The sequence below is a fragment of the Hyla sarda genome, chromosome 3, assembly GCF_029499605.1.
Source record: "Hyla sarda isolate aHylSar1 chromosome 3, aHylSar1.hap1, whole genome shotgun sequence".
NCBI lineage: Eukaryota > Metazoa > Chordata > Amphibia > Anura > Hylidae > Hyla > Hyla sarda.
The window spans coordinates 17,347,009-17,370,095 of NC_079191.1; the positions used below are offsets into that span (position 1 = coordinate 17,347,009).

General features: G+C 43.6%; 1 protein-coding gene across 2 annotated transcripts in view; it reads right to left on the reverse strand.

Annotated features, from left to right (window-relative positions):
• Positions 1-23,087, reverse strand: part of KIF13B (kinesin family member 13B) — a 235,107-nt gene that overhangs the window by 12,440 nt on the left and 199,580 nt on the right. For both annotated transcript variants that reach the window (XR_008890892.1, XM_056563817.1), the window contains exons 36-38: positions 17,529-17,649; positions 16,701-16,834; positions 706-768 (exon numbers count right to left, since the gene is read on the reverse strand). Coding sequence is in view for 1 of the 2 variants with exons in the window: in XM_056563817.1 (XP_056419792.1) it covers positions 706-768; positions 16,701-16,834; positions 17,529-17,649 (318 nt within the window). In the remaining variant the exon portion in view is untranslated. The remainder of the gene's footprint in view (positions 1-705; positions 769-16,700; positions 16,835-17,528; positions 17,650-23,087) is intronic.

Consider the following 23,087-nt stretch of genomic DNA (forward strand, 5'->3'; position numbering starts at 1 on the left):
CAGCCCTGCTGCACCTCCACAACCAGCCAGCCCTGCTGCACCTCCTGACACAGCGCTGCACCTCCTGACCCAGCCAGCCCTGCTGCACCCCTTGACCCGCCAGCCCTGCTCCATCTCCTCACCTAGCCAGCCCTGCTGCACCTCCTGACGCAGCCAGCCCTGCTCCATCTGCTCACGCAGCCAGCCCTGCTGCACCTCCTCACCCAGCCAGCCCTGCTGCACCTCCTGACCCAGCCAGCCCTGCTGCACCTCCTGACCCAGCCAGCCCTGCTGCACCTCCTGACCCAGCCAGCCCTGCTGCACCTCCTGACCCAGCCAGCCCTGCTGCACCTCCTGACCCAGCCAGCCCTGCTGCACCTCCTGACCCAGCCAGCCCTGCTGCACCTCCTGACCCAGCCAGCCCTGCTGCACCTCCTGACCCAGCCAGCCCTGCTGCACCTCCTGACCCAGCCAGCCCTGCTGCACCTCCTGACCCAGCCAGCCCTGCTGCACCTCCTGACCCAGTCAGCCCTGCTGCACCTCCTGACCCAGAAAGCCCTGCTGTGCCGCCTAAACAAGTCAACCCTCATGTGTCTGAGAAGTCTATGTCTTCTATATCTTACACATCCAGCTCTAACTTGCCATGAATATTTAAAAGAGAAAATAATAAGAATTTGTAGCAATTTTTTGGTGACCATTAGATGGCATTTTGCTGCAGTCACTGACCGGTTTAGGCTTGAACGCATTGTCATCAATACTGGCCGACTGGACTATAATCCGTGGGACAGCCTGCAAAAAGCAAAATAAATATAATATCAGATTCATAATTATTACAATAAAAACGTTATGATTTAAATAAAAAACAAGAAAATTATACATGAAAATATTATAATAAAACATTTATAAGAAACCAAACTTTAAAATATAAAATATGAATCTAAAAAAAAAATATATATATTTGAAAATATAATAATAAATAAAGTAAATGTATAAAAAAAATCCCAAAAGGAAATCTTGCAAACTGTCTTGATCACAAATCAAAGATTTTTTTAATATTAATGGCAACAACAGCAACAAACACGCATGAGATGGCATAAAGAAAACATATCAAGAGAACAAGTCTGTGACTTAAGAAAAATGCAGATAAACATCTAGACAACATCACAGATGACAGGCAGCCGAAGCATCCCAACTATGGGTTTTTTTTTTTGCCTACGGCTCCTATGCACATCTATGTGCCTCTATGGTAACAGACTACAAACAAACACTGTGTAGTCAGAGCCTGCAGAGTTTTGTTGCTCCCTTTTATTTATCTCTTATAACCATACGTAAGTAAGAAGCAGGGAATGGAGTATGATTGCAGAATCAGACTACACAGGGTTTCTTTTGTAGTCTGTAACAATGGAGATATATAGGTACAGTCATGGTTGTAAATGTTGGCACCCCTGAAATTTTTCTAGAAAAATAAGTATTTCTCACAGAAAAGGATTGCAGTAATACATGTTTTGCTATACACATGTTTATTCCCTTTGTGTGTATTGGAGCTAAACCAAAAAAGGGAGGAAAAAAAGCAAATTGGACATAATGTCACCAAACTCCAAAAATGGGCTGGACAAAATTATTGGCCCCTTAACTTAATATTTGGTTCCACACCCTTTGGAAAAAATAACTGAAATCAGTGTCTTCCTATAACCATCAATAAGCTTCTTACACCTCTCAGCCGGAATGTTGGACCACTCTTCCTTTACAAACTGCTCCAGGTCTCTTATTGGAAGGCGCCTTTTCCCAACAGCAATTTTAAGATCTCTCCACAGGTGATCAATGGGATTTAGATCTGGACTCATTGCTGCCACTCCAGAACTCTCCAGCACTTTGTTGTCATCCATTTCTGGGTGTTTTTTGACGTATGTTTGGGGCCATTGTTCTGCTGGAAGACCCAAGATCTCAGACACAAACCCAGCTTTCTGACACTAGGCTGTACAGTGCGATCCAAAATCCATTGGTAATCCTCAGATTTCATGATGTCTTGTACACATTCAAGGCCCCCAGTGCCAGAGGCAGCAAAACAACCCAAAACATCATTGACCCTCCTCCATATGTCACTGTAGGTTCTGTGTTCTTTTCTCTGTAGGCCTCATTCCGTTTTCGGTAAACAGTAGAATGATTTGCTTTACCAAAAAGCTCTATCTTGGTCTCATCTGTCCACAAAATGTTTTCCCAGAAGGATTTTGGCTTACTCAAGTTCATTTCGGCAAAATCTCTCTAGTCCTGCTTTTTTATGTCTGTGTCAGCAGTGGGGTCCTCCTGGGTCTCCTGTGATAGCGTTTGATTTCATTTAAATGTCGACAGTTTGTGCTGACACTGATGCTCCCTGACCCTGCAGGACAGCTTGAATATCTTTGGAACTTGTTTGGGGCTGCTTATCCACCATCCGGACTTTCCTGCGTTGACACCTTTCATAAATTTTTCTCTTCTGTCCACACCCAGGGAGATTAGCTACAGAGCCATGGGTTGCAAACTTCTTGATAACGTTGCACACTGTGGACAAAGGCAAATCTAGATCTCTGGAGATGGACTTGTAACCTTGAGATTGTTGATATTTTTTCCACAATTTTGGTTCTCAAGTCCTCAGACAATTCTCTTCTCCTCTTATTGTTGTCCATGCTTAGTGTGACACACAGACAAACAATGCAAAGACTAAGTGAACTTCTCTCCTTTTTATCTGCTTTCAGGTGTGATTTTTATATTGCCCACCCCTGTTACTTGCCCCAGGTGAGTTTAAAGGAGCATCACATGCTTGAAAAAAACGTATTTTTCCACAATTTTGAAAGGTGCCAATAATTTTGTCCAGCCCATTTTTGGAGTGTGGTGACATTTTGTCCAATTAGCTTGTTTCGCTCCCTTTTGTGGTTTAGTTCCAATTCACACAAAGGGAATAATCATGTGTATAACAAAACAGGTGTTACTGCAATCCTTTTCTGGGAGAATTACTTCATTTTCTAGAACAATTTCAGGGGTGCCAACATTTACGGCCATGACTGTATGTATAGGAACTGTGGAGAAAAAAACAGAACATTTCTAATGAAGACTCTTTGCACAGTTGTGTTGGTTTCACACCTGTCCATGGGTTTTTATAACCCTGTCCGACCCCTTTAAAATCCTAAACTTGACTCTGTAACGTTGGGATTATACATCCGTCTATCAGCTCACCAACTTTGGGTTCACCTTAATCATTGTTGCCAAATCTCTCCCCTGGACTCGATCACAGCTCACACAAAGAGGAATGTAATAGGGACAATGCATTAAGAAATCCGGGGCTCTTTATCAGTTTCCGAGCATCTGCCCATATATTACATAAGTACTGATAGCTACACTGTAGCGGAACAGGACATCACCGCTAGCTCAGCCCGAATCGCCATATATCTCATGTCTGTAGACATAATGCTCTGACAAGCGGCTCTTTACGGGTCCCTCCTGGATTGAAGCCATCAGAAAGCTGTGAAGAGCAAGGTCTATTTCCACCTGATCGCTCTATAAATAAGGTTAAGGACGTCTATTATAGGGGCTGTCATAGGAAATGGAGGGAAAGATGAGACAGGTTATTCCTAAAGACTTTAACTAGTTACGTGCTGGGAGACCGAGGCATGAAGAATCAGCAAAAAAAAACACCATCGACCCTTTTTTTGTCTTGGACATTAATTATTATTATAAATTTTATGGGTTTTTTTAAATTTATTTTTAATTAATTGGTTCATCCAGATAATAAAATACGAGCATCTTACGGTCATCGGCCGAATAATAAGAGTCTTTCCTGTACAGAGGAGACCATTTATTTTACTGTGCATTTCATTCTGCTCTTGTGAGCACTTTTATACATTATATGCAAATTAAAGAGCAAACATATGTAAACGCTAAATCAACATGGAGAGAGTAAAAAGTTCTGCCCAAACACTAGGCTGAGGTGACTGTGGTTAGCTTAAAGGGGTACTCCGCCCCTAGACATCTTATCCCCTATTCAAAAGGATAGGGGATAAGATGTCTGATCGCAGGGGTCCCGCTGCTGGGGACCCCTGTGATCTCCCTGCTGCACCCGGCGTTCGTTTAGAGCGTCGGGTGCAACACTGGGGGCTCGTGACGTCACGCCCACGCCCGCTCGATGTCTATGGGAGGGGGCATGATTGTGACGTCACGAGCCTCTGCCCTGCATTGCCAGTCATCCGCCCCAAAGAAAGTTCGCTCTGTGCACCGGATGTCTGGTGTGCTGCAGCCAAGATCGCTGGGGTCTCCAGCGATCAAACACCTTATCCCCTATCCTTTGGATTCTCCCCGCTGCATGAAATGGTGGGTTGGCATCCATTCCATGCAGTGTCAATGGGAGCACTGGAGATAGCCAAGTACAGAGCTCAGGTACATCCGGCGCATGCGCAGACACATCGTTCCATGCAGTGGAGAGGGGCTGAGCCTGACCTCTGGGACCCCCCCAATGATCAGAAACTTTATCTTAGGAATCTTACAGGAATAAGTTATCAATAAGTTTTTATCCATAAGTTTTTAGGGGCTGGAATACCCCTTTCAAGCACACACCCTTTCAAGCTGTCTAAAACTGCTAATTGGGGGGGGGAAGCCAACTATCCTATGTGAATGGTTGTTTCCAGACATTCATCCTAACAGGTAATGTTGGGAAATAAAAAGGAGGAATGGGCATGTTTAATTTCCACCTTGGATCCTTTTGTTCTCCATGGTGGTAAGCTGCTACCAGAGGTAACTTCCCTATTCCCACTGAAAAAAGATGAAACCACAAAACCCAGAGGTCCCCAGAGTCAGAGGTCCCCAAACTCAATCAAATACAATAACCCAGAGCATAAAGTATGGTGCACAAAACTCCCTTTAGAACCTTATCCACCCCTAAAATGTAACTTTTATTGATAGATAATAAAGTGACTGAAACAAGTTAAGAACTTAGTGAACAATTTATTTTTTTAGGTATTTTTTTTGTAGTTTTTTTTTTTTTTTCAAATTTCATTTACAAATAGTTTGTTTGTCTCCGGTTTGCAGCATACTTAATAAATAACAATAAAGGATGCCATTACAACGTACAATTGGTCCTGCAAAAAACAAGCCCTCGCATGGGTCTATAGATAAATTAGTTGCGGCTATTGAACGGTAGGGGTGAAAAAAATAAATTGCAAAAACTAAAATTGGCTGAGTTAGTAAGGCGTTAAAGAAAGAGTTTAAAGTTTTACTCCGGAGGCTGTGATTGGGGACGTCACACCACACCCCCTCCATTCATGTCTATGGGAGGGGGCGTGTCTTCAGACACGCCCCCTCCCATAGACATGAACGGAGGGGGCGTGAGGTTACATCGCGAGGGGGCGTGGCTGCAACGTCACGACCAATGCAGTAGGAACTCGGCATTTGTTTAGAACGGCGGGTGCTGCGGGAGATCGTGGAGGGTCCCAGTGGCGGGACCCCCCACAATCAGACATCTTATCCTCTATCCTTTAGATAGGGGATAAGATGTCTAGCAGCGGAGTACCCCTTTAATGCCAAGGGTCATTATCAACTAATAAAAAACAAAACTTACTTACTAGATGAAATGCACAGGTTTACCCGCGCACATTAGAAAATTTTGCTCATGATTATTCTAAGCAGAATTTTACTAGAAACAGCCTCAGGCAGAAATGGTACTTAATGGCCGCGTGGGCATCAAGCATTATCCCACGGACGGCACTGCCGTTCCGGGTGGATTTTGGCGGAAAAAATTCACTGCCTCAGAAGTTTCGCTACGGAACTTCCCTGAAGAGCAGCAGAATCCTAGTGAGATGAATGGGATTCTGCTGCAAGTAGAATTTCGCTCGGCATCATTTCCATAGTGCGCATGGACCCTAAAGGTGCCCATACACACCAGACGTTGACAAGACCAGCTGACCACGTGATGTATTTCTGATGGACACTGTTGGAGATGCCATAAGTACTATTTTGTATCGTTACCTTATTTTTTTATTTTACATACAACGGGTCAAATAAGTATTGGACGCGTCACCATTTTTCTCACTAAATACAGTTTTCTTTGAGACAACACTACCTGCTAATTCCAGATCTTTTTGTAGCTCTCCACAAGTGTCCTTTGCTCTTGGTGACTCTTCTGATTATTCTTCTCGCTCAGAAATCTTGTGAGGAGCACTTGGTCGAGGCAAATTTATGGTGAAATGATTGTCCTTCCACTTCCGTAGTATGTCCCCAACAGTGCTGACTAGAACATTCAGAGGTTTAGAAATGCACCTGTAACCAATGCCATTGTTCTGTTTTACATCAATTAGGTTGTGAAGGTCTGGAGACAGCTCTTTGCTTTTACCCATCACGAGAGGTGTCTAGTGTGACACCTTGGCAATGAGACCTTTTTGTAGCCATCAGTTGGGACTGAACCATCGGATATTAATTTTCACTGACATTCGTATAATTACGAATAGATTTCAGCTGTTGTCTTGGCTTTTCAGGCCTTTTTGCACCTTCCTTTCTTCATGCGTTCAATACTTTTTCCCTGCATCATTCCACAATATTACACATAACTTAAAGGGGGAACTCTGGCCCCTAGACATCTTATCACATAAGATGTGTGATCGCAAGGGTCCCGCCGCTGGGGACCCCCGCAATCTCCCTGCAGCTGCACCCAGTGTCGGGTGCAGCGCCGGGGGCTCGTGACGTCACGCCCCCTCCCATAGACTTGCATTGAGGGGGCATGGCCGTGACTTGACGAGCGGGGTGTGACATCACGAGCCTCCGCCCTACATCGGCAGTCATCCGCAGCCGCAGCCGAGAGGGACCCCCATGATCAGAAATCTTATCCCCTATCCTTTGGATAGGGGATGAGATGTCTAGGGGCGGAGTACCCCTTTAAATCCTGAGTGTTATTTGTCTTGGCTTCTTGAATTACTTGGGTTGTTACCAACATCTGGTGAACAGTTTATGTCATCAGCACCTTTGGAAAAATATTTAGCGAGAAAAACGGTGACGTGTTCAATACTTATTTTTTATCCGCTGTAAAGTTTTCTACAGTTCCTGAGAAATAACATTACAAGTTATTGGAAGGTAAGAGCGATGGCCTGAAGACCAACAATTCTCTACTGGTTAAAGCACAAAGCTTCCAGTCACTTTTCAACCTGGTTGTCGGGAAGAATCACTATGATGCACCTGACGTTGCAAGTTCTCCAAACGTGGGGTTAATCCTTCACCTCCTGAAAGCGCCTGTCACTTTAATATATGTGAGTGAGGAAGGTCCCTGGCAGCTGGAGATGGATGACATTAATGTCATTTACTTTCACGAGTCATTAATTCCTTACTGCACAAATCACATCATTGTCAAAACACGAAATAACCTTAATATGAAAGAAAAGTGCAAGACAGCAATCTGTCTGCGCTCAACCCTCTAAATCATAAGGCGGACTTCAACCAGGAGCCTGCAAAAGTCTTGGCACCTCCCCAGTTATTAATTTGATCATTGTTGATCTGTTGCAGTAACAAAGAGGCAGGAGGATGGGACTAGTAGTCCTGCAGAGGACCATTAGCAGTGTCTGAATCCAGTGGTTCTCCGTTCTTGGCCTGACGTGACCCTGCTAATGGATAATCGAGTGTTAGGAGTTTATTAGATAAACAATGACTTTGGCAGCAGGTCTGGTGTCCTCGGAGATCTCCAGCAGACAGACAATAGTGAGATAGGGATGTAGGCTGGGCCTGAGAAAAGCTTGCAACCCTTACAAAAACATCAAAAATCACTAAGGTACAGATGTAGCAGAGCTCAAGGGGTCATTTAAAGGGGGTTAAAGAGTACCTATCATGATCTAAACTTTCCCTAAAACCCCCCTCTTTCTACCTGATTTATTGTCTTCTTGGCTGCTCATTCAGCTGTCCTAGTGTGAGGGAGGAAGGGGGCGTGGCCCAGCATAGAGGCTGTGAACGCAGCAGCCGTCAGCTCTGAATCTTCTCCCCTCTGTTTACAACTGCATGTGGCAGAGAGAAGAATGATCATAGCTCAGATAGTAAAATGAATGAGGGCATGCAGTAAGGCAGAGTCAGGAGTATGCCCTGCTGTGCTATGAGCACAGTGCTGGCTCCTGACTGTCTGACAGGCAGGGAGCAGTGCTGAGCTTGTCTGTGTCCCTGCTGCAGTCTGAGATTTAGGACTCCAGCATGATTCTGAAATCTACTAAAAGGGCTTGCGGCCAGGACTGGTAGGGAGACCCCTAGTGGTCATTTTTTTCAAAGTGGAAATTTTAACAGAAAGAAGCATATTTTTTAATAACATGCTATTGGAAAGTTATTCTGCATACATTAATCTATAATATATCAAAAGTTTTTTTGATGAAAGGTACCTTTTAAATGGGCACTGTCATCAACATTATTTTTTGATATGTTGTAGTACATATGTACTACAACATATCTCTAATATATTTAAAAAAAACATTTTTTTTTATTAACATGATTTAATTTATGTTTGAAAACTGGCAGCATTTGTTCTCACCACAGGGTGCCTCCAGCTGTTTTACCACTGCAACTCCCAGCATGCCCTGACAGCCAATAGATGTCAGGGCAAGCTGGGAGTTGTAGTGGTGAAACAGCTGGAGGCACCCTGTATAGGGCGGAAGTCGTCCCCAGAAGGCATTAGTGACGTGGTGCCTGCTGGGGAAGTCTGCCTGGTAGTGAGCACACTACCAGGCAGACAAAAAGGTATTTTTAATATAGTAAAAAAATAAAAATAAAAGCAGGGAGGGGGTTAGGGATAGATGTGCAATAGGCAGGGACAGAAGAAAAAAATTAAAAAAATAAAAGAGATTGTGGGAGCTACTCTTTAATGGATTACCATGGTACTAACATATTTATTACTGTTGTGATCAGGTCATCAGACTGCACAGACACGATGACACATCATGACAGATTTGTTTAACTTTTTATATATAAAACTTTTCTCTCTGCTACCTCTGTCCATTTCAGGAATTGACAAGCACAGGATAGGTTTGCTATGGGGATTTGCTTCTGATCTGGACAGTTCCTGACATGGACAGAGGTGTCAGCAGAGAGCAATGTGGTTAGACTGGAAAGAACTACGGAGTGCGCCTTTAAATGTATATGCAAGGCATTCTTAAACTTGAACCATGGGGAAATCCCTTTAAATTGTCCCTGTCACTTAAAAAAAAAATTAAGACATGTAAAAAGTTTTGATCGGTTGGGGTCTAAGTGTTCAGGGACCCTGACTAATCACTAGAATGAGCTAAATGAGAAACTTACAATGATTGCTTTTACCCATCATGAGAGGTGTCTAGTGTGACACCTTGGCAATGAGACCTTTTTGTAGCCATCAGTTGGGACTGAGCCATCTGATATTAATTCTCACTGACATGGGGCTGGATTGCTTTATAAAAACGGATAGATTTCAGCTGTTGTCTTGGCTTTTCAGGCCTTTTTGCACCTTATTTTCTTCATGTGTTCAATACTTTTTCCCTACATCATTCCACAATATTACACAAAACTTGAAGGGGTACTCTGCCCCTAGACATCTTATCAAATAAGATGTGTGATGACAAGGGTCCCGCCGCTGGGGACCCCCGCAATCTCCCTGCTGCACCCGGTGTTGGGTGCAGCGCTGGAGGATCGTGAAGTCATGACCACGCCCCCTCAATGCAAGTCTATGGGAGGGGGCGTGACGGACGTCACGTCCCCTCCCACAGACTTGCATTGCGGGGGCAGCGTCGTGACGTGATGAGCAGGGTGTGACCGTGACATCACGAGCCTCCGCCCTGCATCGCCAGTCATACGGCACGGAACAAATTTCACTCCGTGCACCGGACCCTGACCAATCACTAGAATGAGCTAAATGAGACAAACTTGCAATGTAATGCTCTGTGATTGTCTCGGTCAGCAGTATGCTTCTCTCCCTGCTCGTTCTAGCGATTGGTAGGGTTCTCTCAACCCAGACCGATCCAAACTTTGGCTTGTCTCTATGGCATGTAAAAAGTTTTTCAAAAACAAAGGTTTTTTATAAACACAACCTATGATCATAGAATTGGGCATATGCACATAAGGCTGGATTCACACTACGATTTTGCTATACGGTCACCGGATCCGGCTGGGGGGAGTGAAACCAGGCCGTATCTTATTCATTTGAATGAGCCGACCAGAGTCAGATAGTGACTCCGGTCTGCTTATTTTCGCCCCGTATCCGTTTTTGTTACCGAACCTTAAACCGCGGCCGGGTTTCACTTCCCCCAGCCGGATCCGGTGACTGTATAGTGAAAACGTAGTGTGAACCTAATCTAATTTTTTTTTCCCCTACTTTCCTTTTTTGTTATTTTTTTCCATCTTTCTCATCTTTGTGCAATGTGCATTGTTTTATTGTTTTGATGTATGTTAAATTTTTGTCTGCTTTCTATGTGGTATGTTGCTATTTTCTGCTGCAGGACTGGAAAACTCTAACAAGATGCTACAAGCAAATTGTCCAGCTATATGTCTGCCTCTATGTGATTTATTGAAGGCTTCATTTTATGTGCATATCTATGCTATACTAACATCTTATTGTTGCTTGCATATAATGTCTCTGTTTATATCTGCGTAACGTAATACTTTACAAATCCTTTGTTCCACTTTATAACATCATCCCCAATCTGTGTGCATATGTAGATATATTTTTTCATTTGTTTTTTGTAATGCCCTTATGTTCCGCAGTATATTATAGGATACACGGAGAAACGCGTTGGGATATGCAGGTGTTCATCATAGGAGAACCTATTTAATACGTGTATTTTTTCTACTTTTTTGATTTTTGGGTTTGATTACTAAGGGGGTTTTTAAGGATATGAATAAATGGATGTTTTAGCTCTTTGTGGAATTTGGTTAGTTATACTCCTCTATGTGGAGTCTAGCAAAGAGAAGACTCCTAAGTCAAAGAGAAGACTCCTAAGTCACTGTGCCGACTTCTCTTAGACAGCCATTCACAGACAGCTATTCTTTTGGAATGATCACTGGGGGGGTTGTAGAGTTTCCCTTTATAGGTAAATCCATTTAAATACACCCATTTTTACTTTAAAAAGTAGGGATCGACCGATATCTGTTTTTTAGGGCCGATACCGATAATCCGTGGAGGTTAGGGCCGATGGCTGATAACTTATACCGATATTCCGGTATAAGTTATCGACTATTTATCCCCCCGCGACACCGCTGCAGATAATTGATTTAAAGCGGGCGCTTTAAATCAATGCACTGCAGTGGCTTTTGCGATGCCATAGACCGCCGCCGCCACCCGCTACTCTTCCCCTGCCTGTCCGGGGGTCCTGAGTCTTATCACCGCCACCCCCGCACCGCTCCGCGCCCCCTACCGCCCCGGCCCCATTGCCTCCCCCATACCCGGTTTTATAATTAGCGCCACTCTACATCTGGCTCCGGTGGCGTCCTCCTGAGCTTTCACTGTGCGCACTGACGGTGACATCACGTCGCGCACGTCACTCGTCATTGCGCACAGCTGCAGGACGCAGCAGGAGCCAGAAGTAGCGTGGGCCCCGGGAACAGGTAATAATAAAACCGGGGATGGGGGAGGCAATGGGGCCGGGGCGGGGCCGCGGGGTGGGGGGTGCGACGCAGTGCGGCGGGCGGTCGCGGTGCGGAGGGGTGGGGCATTGTCGGCTTATCGGCAAGGTAATTGCTGATACCGAGGGATGTAGTTGTTGGTGAAATTCTACTAATGGTAGGCCATAGGCTAGCACACATTTTGTGTGCAAAGCTCTTGAGCTCTGGAATTGAGCAGGGTTCTGCTGAAAGAGTCACATCCCAAAAAAGACAACAGATTTGCATACAATGGTAAAATAAAGGGGGTGTCTAGTATAAACAACCCAAACTATAATAATGAAGGTGAATGTCCTCTCTTCAGGATCCTCATCCCTTGGCCAAAGAGGAGAGCACCTACAAAAACCTTATTTCGATTTAAAAGGTGTACTCTCCCATGCCCCAGCCTTCTGAACATCCGGTTCAGAAAGCTTGGAGCAGAGGTCGCGATGTCACGGCCACGTCCCCTCCATTGATGTCTATGGGAGGGGGCGTGACGACCGTAGACATCAATAGAGGGGACGTGGCCGTCACGTTGCGACCTCTGCTCCAGCCAAGCCTACTGAACCGGACGTGGCGTGGCAGTGACGTCGCAATCACTGCTCCAAGCCTTTAAAGGTCCTGTCTTACACAGATATCCCACTAATATGAATATGCACTGTGCAATACTTACTTTTGCCTCTGGGAGTGCTGCAGAAAAACTGGACACTTTCCACAAGGCTTCACAACAGATTATGGCTAATCATTGGGGGTTCTCAACAGAAAGAAACCTTATCAACAGCTTATTGTCAAGGGAATTTTTGTAACAAGGAAGTTTTATTGTTATGAAATCTTCCAAACAATCAGAAATTATTCAAAAGCCGAGAACCCTTTAATGATCAAAAATTTTAGTTTTTGTTACGCATTGAAAGTTCTTAAAGTGGTATTCCAGTGAAAAACAATTTTTTTCATATCAACTGGCTCCAGGAAGTTAAATGGATTTGTAAATTACTTTTATTTAAAAAAAAAAATCTTAATCCTACCAGTACTTCTCAGCTGCTGAGTTGAGTTGTTGTTTTCTGAATACAGTGCTCTCTGCTGACACCTCTGTTTGTCTCAGGAATTGTACGGAGTAGGAGCATATCCCCATAGCAAACCTCTCCTGCTCTGGACAGTTCCTGAGACAGAGGTGTCAGCTGAGAGCACTGTGGTTAGACAGAAAAGAACAACTCAACTTCAGCAGCTGATAAGTACTGGTAGGATTAAGATTTTTTTTAAAGAAGTAATTTACAAATCTGTTCAATTTTCTAGAGCCAGTTGATATGAGAAAATTGTTTTTCACCAGAATACCCCTTTAAGAAAGGATCATTACACTTTAATTAAGATCTTTTTTCTTTCTTCCGGAAAAAAAAAAAGATAAGATAAAGGAACGCTGTCATTGCTGATTCCGGAATGAGCCTCCACCCCGGCCCAGAGCACATCAGTCACTTCTACTGCTCACCTGTCACTGTACAATTAAACACACATATATACGGACATGACCCGCAGAAGAGTCCAGAGCTGCGGCTGAGACGTCTCGTAGATTTAGAGCCTCACCTTCTGAAGCAATCATCTCTAATTAGGGGCCAGATTTTATTAAAAGTGAACACTCTGGAGCCGGTGACCCCGCACAGACCACACATTACACTTTAAGTAGACACAAGGCCAACATTATGGAAATGTATAATTACTAAATGTGCTTACACCGCAATGAGCTATATCGCGCCCCCGGGGCCAATGACATTAACAACTCAAGTAATAAAGTGAAGAGAGATTTCTTAAGGGCTCCCGCTGCCCTGATCTTTTGCTCCAGATTATTTTTTTTTTTACTTTAAGTAAGGAATATTTTTCCTGTTCTATATAAGAGGTTCCAGAAAGTTAAAAAGGTTTGATCCCGCAGCGACTTGGCGAGGTGATGTTAGGGATACAGGTCACATCCCCTCCCCCCACCCCATCGGGCCAAAGTGGGTCCCAAATTGCCGAAACAACCTAGATTTTCTGATGGATGCTAAATGGGCCAGCCTATTTTTGGAGGTGAGAGATTTACAATGGGTTTAACTCTAAAATGTCTGCTTTCCTCTATTTTAGATCTCAAGCTCCCCGTCAACTCCCCCCCCCCCCACACACACTTTCTCCCCATTTAGTAAAATACAAAAATGAAATAACTCTGCTCCAAAAACAATTGCTCTGTGTGTTATAGCTGCTCATTGGAAAACACTTTATCAAGTTATTTTCTCAAATTGCTGCTAAAAATTAGCAAAGAGATAAGAGAGTTACCTAGAAAATTACCTAGATGGTTACTGGTCTGTAATGGGCGAGAACCGAGCGGCATCTACTGATCGCGTCTCCTACAGCTTATAGTACTTCAGGTAGCCCAGTCAGCACCTTATTAGGGTGAAAACAATTTGAGGGTATGTTCACACTACAGTGTGTGAACGGAATCTCCGCTCGCTGAATTCAGACTGGCAGCCGGTGGTAGGACCGAGTGGCACTGCGCCGTCACTATTGACGGCTATGCAGTGCTCACGGACTTCCGCGCAAAGAATGAACATGTTCTTTCTTTGCGCGGAACAATTTCAGCGGCGGAATTGTCCGCCTCTGAAATTCCGCAGTGTGAATGGGTCTCGCGGAAGACCCATTCACACTAATGTTAAGTTCACACCGGGGAATTCCGCCCGCAGAATTCCGCGGGGAATTCCGTAGTGTGAACATACCCTTATACTACACAGTCTTGTTTGAACCCCTTACTTCAGTCAAAGTATATATATTTTTTGTGTGTGTATATATATATATATACACACACACACACACGCGTATGTGTGTGTTTCAGGATGAAAGAAAATTTTTATAAAATTCAGATTTTTACAGACAAAATAAACACTTGTTTTCTGCCGTTTACGTTGCAGCTTTGCGTTGTAGACTTGAACAGAAAGAACAGAGTCATCTCATTATCATAAGAGGCTAGATGGGTGAATGATATGAGTTAATGACAATTATACTGCTCTGCTAGAGGCTTGCTGGCCATAGATATTAAACATGTGTCGGTCAAACCCTGGGTCGGCCCTTTTATAGGTGGATCCAAACGGCACCTTAATAAAGCCGAGCACCCAAAATCTTTTTTGCTTTATTTATTTATTTTTTATTTATTGAGGAATACATTGAAAGAGATGTCCTGGTCTCCTGTAAACAGCAGCTTCTTTGGAGCACAACAATGAAGCGCTGCGGGCATGGGCATCTGCATGAGGGAGGGAGTTGGGTGCTTTGGATGATTGAGCAAACCAGGACACAGAAGGGGCCACCGCCATTTTTTTTGGCTCTGTATCCTGCTCTGTATCTGCTGTAGGATCTTTGATGATGTCAACATCATGTGACCAATAACATGTTGGAGAGCGGAACTCAGCAGTGCAGGATAAGGGATATCATTGGCTAAAGGATCTGTGGTGATGGTTTTCCTTCTGGGGTATTCCGCAAGCAAAAATGCCGATGGGATTATTTACGTGTGAACATTACCTAAAGTGGATCATATTTAATATACAGTGATTACAGTAGAGTGGTATTATCCAGTCACTTTGTAGTGTAATGGCCCTGGTGTGGCAGTATTACGTGTCCCTTGTATAGAGGTAGTATTAGTAATATTGGTCTTGTATACTGGTATTATTGGTAATATGGGTCTTGGCATACTGGTATTATTGGTAATATTGGTCTTGCATACTGGTATTATTGGTAATATGGGTCTTGGCATACTGGATTTGGTCAGGTTACAATAAAGTAAGGTGATATTTCCATAGTGTGTAGTGATATTTTATACTTATTGTATGACTAGTATATATAAGTATAAAGTATTGTGCGTAGAAAATTGTCATTCATACGTTAACTACATACAGTGATCCCTCAACTTAAAATGGCCTCAACATACAATAGTTTCAACATACAATGGTCTTTTCTGGAGCAATGTCACTTGAAACCAGACTCAACATACAATGCTATGGAATATGCAAAACCTGTCAATGGCTGGAAGAACCGATCAATCAGAATGGACATTCACTGGTAAACCCCTGTATTCCTAAAGTGCATGTACTGACTGGCTGTCTGGTAGCGCCCCCTACAGTACAAGGAGGTATTACATGTTCTGCACTTTTAACCTGTGTCACGATTAGCTGCTCCTTTGAACACCAAGTAAGGGCGGCTCCATGTTACTTTTTTAGGACATTGCCTGTACTGTACAGGACCCTGAAGAAGCTCCTGTCCTCTACATAGACCAGTGTTTTCCCAACGAGGATGCCTCCAGCTGTTGCAAAACTACAACTTCCAGCATGCCCGGACAGCCAAAGGCTACTGTGGAGATATATATATATATATTTATATATGTGTGTGTGTTTGTGCAGCTGTTGCAAAACTACGATTCCCCAGCTTGCCAGAACAGTCATTGATTTGCACCATCTGGAGGGCCACAGTTTGGAGACCACTGGTCTATACTGACGGCATTTGTCTCCAAGGAAAGCCTTAATAAATAAGTAGCTATGACATTTAAAAAGAAAAGAAAGAACACATTATTGCTCATCTCCCGACTGTCATGTAATGGATTAGTATAAAATTTCCATATATGAGACATTCCCTTTAAGTGATGTTATATCTGTGCGAGACTTCACCTGTATATTACATACGATATATCATATTATACACTGATAGACTGTATTTTGATGATTTCTAAATACTGTGATTTTTTTATTTTTTTTTGTCTGTACATGTCTTAATGTGCCTTTTGCTTGCAGACAATTAAATTTTGTTAAAAAAAAATAAAAATAAAATAAAATTGTATTTTAAGACAGGACATATTCAAATATAAAACAATTTTTCATAGGGATGGCAACATGAAGAAAGACCCGAGCCCCGACGCTCATTTGGCAGTGAACCAGGAATCAATGTTCATAAATTTGACTTTGCTTCTGAGGATGCAAATATAATTTATAGGGGAACGTTGGCTTCTTTGCCTTCACTCGGTGTTAAGAATACAAAGTACAGGCGGGTTGTATCGGCTGCACAAATGTTGTCACATTGACAGTATATAGACGACGTTTCTCCCCCACCCGACCCTGGACTGAGCCTACTATTACCTGAGCAGCGGTCAAGGGTCCCGGCTGTCTGTTCTTCTCATCTCGCTGAGGGAGTAGAGATTTAAGGAGTTTGGGCATCTGAGGCACGAAGGATTTGACAGGGTTTAAGTAGGATGATAATGACGTATCATGACCTGCCAAGATAAAACGTAAATGTCACCAGATAAAATATATACACAGAAAAAAACCATCTAGACAGCTCTGGCCACTGTGTGACACATGAGGAAAATATATCACAAACATCAAATATATAAAACATACTATGGAGTGGGCTAAAGCTGGCAGAGGGGCATTATGGGGGATGGACCCTCCCTATGTGGGTTCAATAAAGTGTGGGGAGCCTTGTGTTCTTCCCCTTTGACGGAATATACAGTGCCTGCCTTCCGAGCTGTTCGTGATGCTTTAGTTGCCCATTTTGCACATAGAGTATTTCTTTTAGTAGGTCCATCTCCCCCAACTTGTTTCTGTATCACCTTGACCGACCTACAGAGGATAACTACCTTTAGGGAGGGGTGAGGGTCCAACCTAAAGACCGGTGGGGCTCAAACTACAATAAAGCTACAAGTAACATGCTACTTATCACAGTTTAGCCTTATATTTCTGCCCAATCCATGCAACGTTCTGAAAGTGTGAACAGACCCTTAACAAGTTGAAAAAAAAAAATTTTAAGGCCTTGTTAACACCAGCCTAGCAACTTCTGGTGCCCTACTCCGTCAAAGGGCAGAACAGCAAAAATAATGGTAAAGCTGAATCCCTGATTGGAAACGTTCCTTTTGTTCGGCCACAGTTTGAAGTTGAGCGTTACAGACTGCTGCTCTTACTGCTTACCTGAGTCCTGAGACTGGTTGTGCCCTGATCCTGCGGGTGAGGCAGGTCGCAGTGGGGAACCGCTGCTGCGGTTGGAGAGGGTTGAGGATTGAGACACGTCTTGCTGGCTTTCCCATCGACCCTACAACAACATTTATCAAGGTGTGAATAGAGGGGCGTGAGGGTCCCATTTGTATCACCGGACTCATAAGGCAGCAGAACAAAATCTCTTATGGGATGGTCTTGTCAGAAAACAAATTATTTTATATTATACGCATCTCGGTGACTAATTTTTGATGTGACTAATTTTCTATGTGCTTCAAAATAATGGAAATTCTGCGCAGGAAAGTTCAATCCTTTTAATGTATGATATAGGAGTTCTGGAAATTTCATAACAAAGTCTGCTGCATAGGGCTCAAAAACAGTCATAAGACCCCATATGGTGCAACCAGTAAGATGGTGCAACCAGGTCAATCCGTAGCCTTTCCACCATATGTGGAAACCCCGGAGTGGAAATCTAATCCATGTTTCCTAATGACTTGAGCCAACAAAATAGGAAAAATGGATGATGCCAGAAGAACTTGCATTCCCTAACAGGTTTGGATCACCCCAACTACATGGACTATGAATAGCTACTGCCGTGCATTTATACTTTTTCAACCATTTGTATCATTCAAATCAAATAAGATTTTCCAGCGTTCCAGGAAGTCCCATAAAAATCAAGATTTTTTTTAGAACCAAGAGAAAATCACAGTAGCGCATGAAGTCACATGAAAAGTAGAATGGCTTGGCATGTTTTGGGGGGAGGTCACTGCTTAATCAGTGCTTATGAGTAAAGGGTGACCCTCTGAAATGTGTCAAACCATTCTACTTTTCATGTGACTTTATGTACTATCGTTCTTTCTCTTGGATCTAAAATAAAATCAATTTTATGTGATTTCCATGGGACAGTAGTGCAGTCTTTCATGACCAGGGTGCATTCAGCTATTGCAAAACTTTAACTCCTAGCATGCCCAGACAGGGCATGCTTGGAGTCGTAGTTGTTCTACAGCTCAAGGCACACTTGTTAAAATTAAAATCAATGTAACCTGGCCACCCCTTAAAGGGGTACTCCGCTGCTCAGCGTTTGGAACAAACGGTTCCAAACGTTGGAGTTGGCAGCTTGTGACATCATAGCCCCGCCCCCTTATGACATCACGCCCTGCCCCCTCAATGCTAGTCTGTGGGAGGGGGTGTTACAACCGTCACGCCCCCTCCCATAGATTTGCATTGAGGAGGCGGGGCGGGGCGTCATGAGGGGGTGGCACTATGATGTCACGAGCTCCTGGAGTCGGCTCCAGCGTTCAGAACAGTTTGTTCCAAACGCTGAGCAGCGGAGTACCCCTTTAATGGCTATTGTGGGTTTATTCTAACTACAAGCCATCAAAAAATGTTGTTAATTTAGGTCAGGTGCATATTAGATTGTGATTGTTGCAAAGATTCAGTTAATGCTTCGGAGCAGTTTTTCCTACTCTCATCAGGAGAATTTAATAGTCATCTAGTCACCCACCTTTATAAGAAGTACACAGGGACATTTTGCCTACATCTCTCTGGTTCTTATATATTACTCCCTCAGTGACAATGCTGGGTACAAAAGAAACAACGCAATTCAAACTCCTCCTCTTTTCTATTCATTTCAATGGAAGTAGTGGCCAAATAAATCATAAGTAACTTTAAAAAAAATACAGTAAATTTGCTTTTAGAACAGATATTGATCATATAAGCTACATAACTGAAGACAGGGGCAGTCAATGGAGAGCCCTGTGCAAGGATGATTTACTGGCCCCTTGAACAAAAAAAAAAAAGATATATTTATATGTTCCAGCATAAATAATAAAAATCTAATTAGAATATAGAGTGATGTCCCGATGCCGATAATATCTGCAGTTCCAAAGTAAAACAGCAGAGCCCAAAAAGTTAAAGGAGCTATCCAGGAACAGAAAAACATAGCAACTTTCTTCCAAAAACAGCACCACACCTGTCTACAGGTTGTAAGTGGTATTACAACTTGGCTCCATTCACTTCAATGGAACTGAGTGGCAATACCACAAACAACCTATGGACATGTGTGGTGCTGTTTTTGAAATAATCCTACTTTACCATCACATTGGTCCGGCAGCAGGATGCTTAAAACTCCTGGTCAATCTCTGTAGCCCTAGAAAACCATGATCAGGAGAGGGTATGACTAAGGCCCGAAGCCAGTGTCCATGTTTTCCATGTATTGAAGTTTTTATTGCAATAAAGAGCATCGTTCTGCATCTATCTGAGCTGGACATTCACTTGTCTTTCAGTCTATATACTCAGGCGCTGCCCACGCCAGTCTGAGCGCTGCAGGCTTGGGAAGTGTGTTGGACACCACTCCACGTTATTCAATGATCAGGAGATGTACCAAAAGTCCCATGCAAATCTATGGGACTTCCGGTACATCTCCTGATCACATTACTCTAGGGCTAGGAGGTTGCGCGGGAGTTTAAAACATCCAGCCTACAGACCAACGTCATGGTAAAGTATGATTTAACTGTCCGGCAGGAAGGTGCAGAGAATAGAAATGAAATAAATTGTAATTTTTTTAAATGAAATACTGTGTTATTTCTATATCATTGTGGCTCTTCCTCTCACACAAGGTGTTAAGGTCGGATGCCCGGGCAACACCAGATACTCCGATGGTAACTCATCATAAAGAAACCCCTTTTATCTAACAATCCACCAGCTACAAAATTCATTCGCTCAGCCCATTACATTCAAGCTGCTGTCAGGGTGGCAGAGGACCCCTTCCTCACCTAACGGGCCCCTGTACAGCTGCACATATGGTTTGTCGACCCCCGACAGAGGTTTTTTATGATGAGAACGTGTTATCCGCTTAACCAGCCCGGATCACCTTGAGGAGAAGCGGCAGCGGCTCCCGTGGCTTCCTGCACACATCACCTGCGTCAAACAATCCTAATCGCTCCCAAACACGATACAAATTGCCAGTCTACAATGGATAGAATGTGCGTCTGACTGCAGCCTGCTCCCCCTCCTCCCCCAACCTCTTGTTAAAGGACAGGACGGGTTTACTGTCATAATAAAATTTATGCAGTAAATTCCATTTAGCAAAACACCCTTGGGATGAGAAATCCACGTTCTCCTGAGCAGAATGTTCCTGCACAGTAAAGTCTTACAAAAGGTCTGAGAGGAGAAATGTTGGTAATGAGATAGATGAAGAGGGGGAGGGGGCAAACACAACAAAGTATGGAGATGTGGAACATCAATTGTGAGAAGAAGACAGACGATGTAACAAGGAGGGAGCGGCATATAGCGCATCGTGTCATTACCTGCGACGTCCTGTTGCGCCGTTTCTGGAGGTTATTACTCCTTATTTATTGTGGAAGATGTGGAATGAAGGAAGTTTATGAAAATAAAAATAAAATAAAAAGGGTAGACATAGCAGCAGCAGTATACAGCTAGAGCTGGAGGGGAGGTGTATAACTACTACAGTAGAATCCCCCAATAGCGGACACTCACGGGGAATAAAAAAGTGTCAGAGATGTCCCTTATTGGGAAAAAGGCTCAAAATTCTTCCTAAATGACACAATATTGTCCTGTACTCACTCCAGAGTGTAATTACCTAATAAAACACGATAAAAAGCAACATTACAGTAGAATCTCCCAGTGTTGTTTAATCTTCCCTTATCCCACCCCCCATATCATTTCATTTCCCTTTTATACTCTGTGCCATCTTATTCCCCCCTTGCATTGTGCCGAATTAATCCCCCCTCCTTACCCCTTGTGCCACATAATTTCCTCTTGATCCCCCTGTGCCATCTTATTCCCCCTGTGCCACATAATTTCCTCTTGATCCCCCTGTGCCATCTTATTCCCCCTGTGCCACATAATTTCCTCTTGATCCCCCTGTGCCATCTTATTCCCCCTGTGCCACATAATTTCCTCTTGATCCCCCTGTGCCATCTTATTCCCCCTGTGCCTTGTGCCAAATTATCCCCCTAACCCCATGTGCCACATAATTTCCCCTTGATCCTCCCTGTGCCATATTATTCCCCCTTTATTACCCTCTGTGTAAATTCATCACCCCCCCCCTCTTTATGAAGTGGCACAGGGGGATAAAGGGGGAATGAATGAAATGGCACAGGGGGTGGTAAAGAGGGGGTGATGAATTTGCACAGAGGGAATTAAATAGCACAAAGGGGGGGAATTAAATAGCACAAAGGGGGGGGGACATCAAGACAAAATCATGTGGCACAGGGTGTAATAAAGGGGGGGGGGGGATGATTTGGCACAGGGGAAATAAAGTGACAAGGGGGGTGGGAGATCAGGGAAGGAGGGGGATGAATGATGGGGCCGGAGGACATACAGAAGTAGGAGATCAATGTTTAAACATCGGTCTTCTGCTTCTGTGCTGGGGCTTCTGCAGGGGGGTGCAGCGGGGGCCTGGGCCCCTTACTGGGGTATTGGCTGTACCCCCCTGCTGGCGGCCCTGTGTACAAGGTAGGGCCGGCACAGAAGCCTGGTTGTCCCCTATTGTGAGTGTTTTGTTCCATAATGGGGGTGTTTTGTCCACTATTGGGAGTGTTTTGTCCCCTAATGGGAGTGTTTTGTCCCCGATTGTTCCCTATTGGGTGTGTCCGCATCCGCTATTGGGAATGTCCCCTATTCAGAGGGTGCAAATACATTAAGTCTTATGGGACTCTGCCGGGGAATTCAAAGGGAGGTGTCCCATATTGGGAGGTGTCCACTAAGGGAGATTTTACTGTATATATTCTGATCCCAAAAGGATAGCAGCAGCAGTATACAGTTAGAGCTGGAGGAGAGGTTTATAACCACTATATATCCATATCCCATATAGATATATATACTCCAAACAAAAAAGGTACCAGTGCAACATGAATAAAGTAATGAAAAGTGAATAAACTTTATTAAGGTGAATACACATACATATAAAACCATAAGGATAAAATTACACCCCCTGCCGAAGCCCATACGTTGGGGGTGTAGGTGTCTGGTATCCATTTCGGTGCATGGCAGGTATTTTGCAGATCCTTGATGTGTTTTCATTATGTTCTAAGTATGCACTTTTCCCAGTTACTATTTGTGAATAGTATTTTGTATCCCCTGTAGACCTGCTGCACGATTAACATCCATCTGGGACCTCCACCTTCTTTCTGTATTTCCCATCTTAATAGTGCCTATGTAATGTTATCCTTATAGTTTTATATGTATTCACCTTAATAAAGTTTATTCACTTTTGAATACTTTATTCATGTTGCACTGGTACCTTTTTTGGTTGGAGTATATAGATATCCTTGGTCCAGTACACGGTATATTCATTTAGCCGTGCCTTTAGGTGACAACAATTCCATAGAGATAGCAGCAGCAGTATACAGATAGAGCTGGAGGGGAGGTGTATAACTACTATTTATCCTGATCCCATATAGAGATAGCAGGAGCAGTATACAGAAAGAGCTGGAGGGGAGGTGTATAACTATTTTATACCCTGATCCTATTGAGATAGCAGCAGTAGTATACAGATAGAACTGGAGAGGA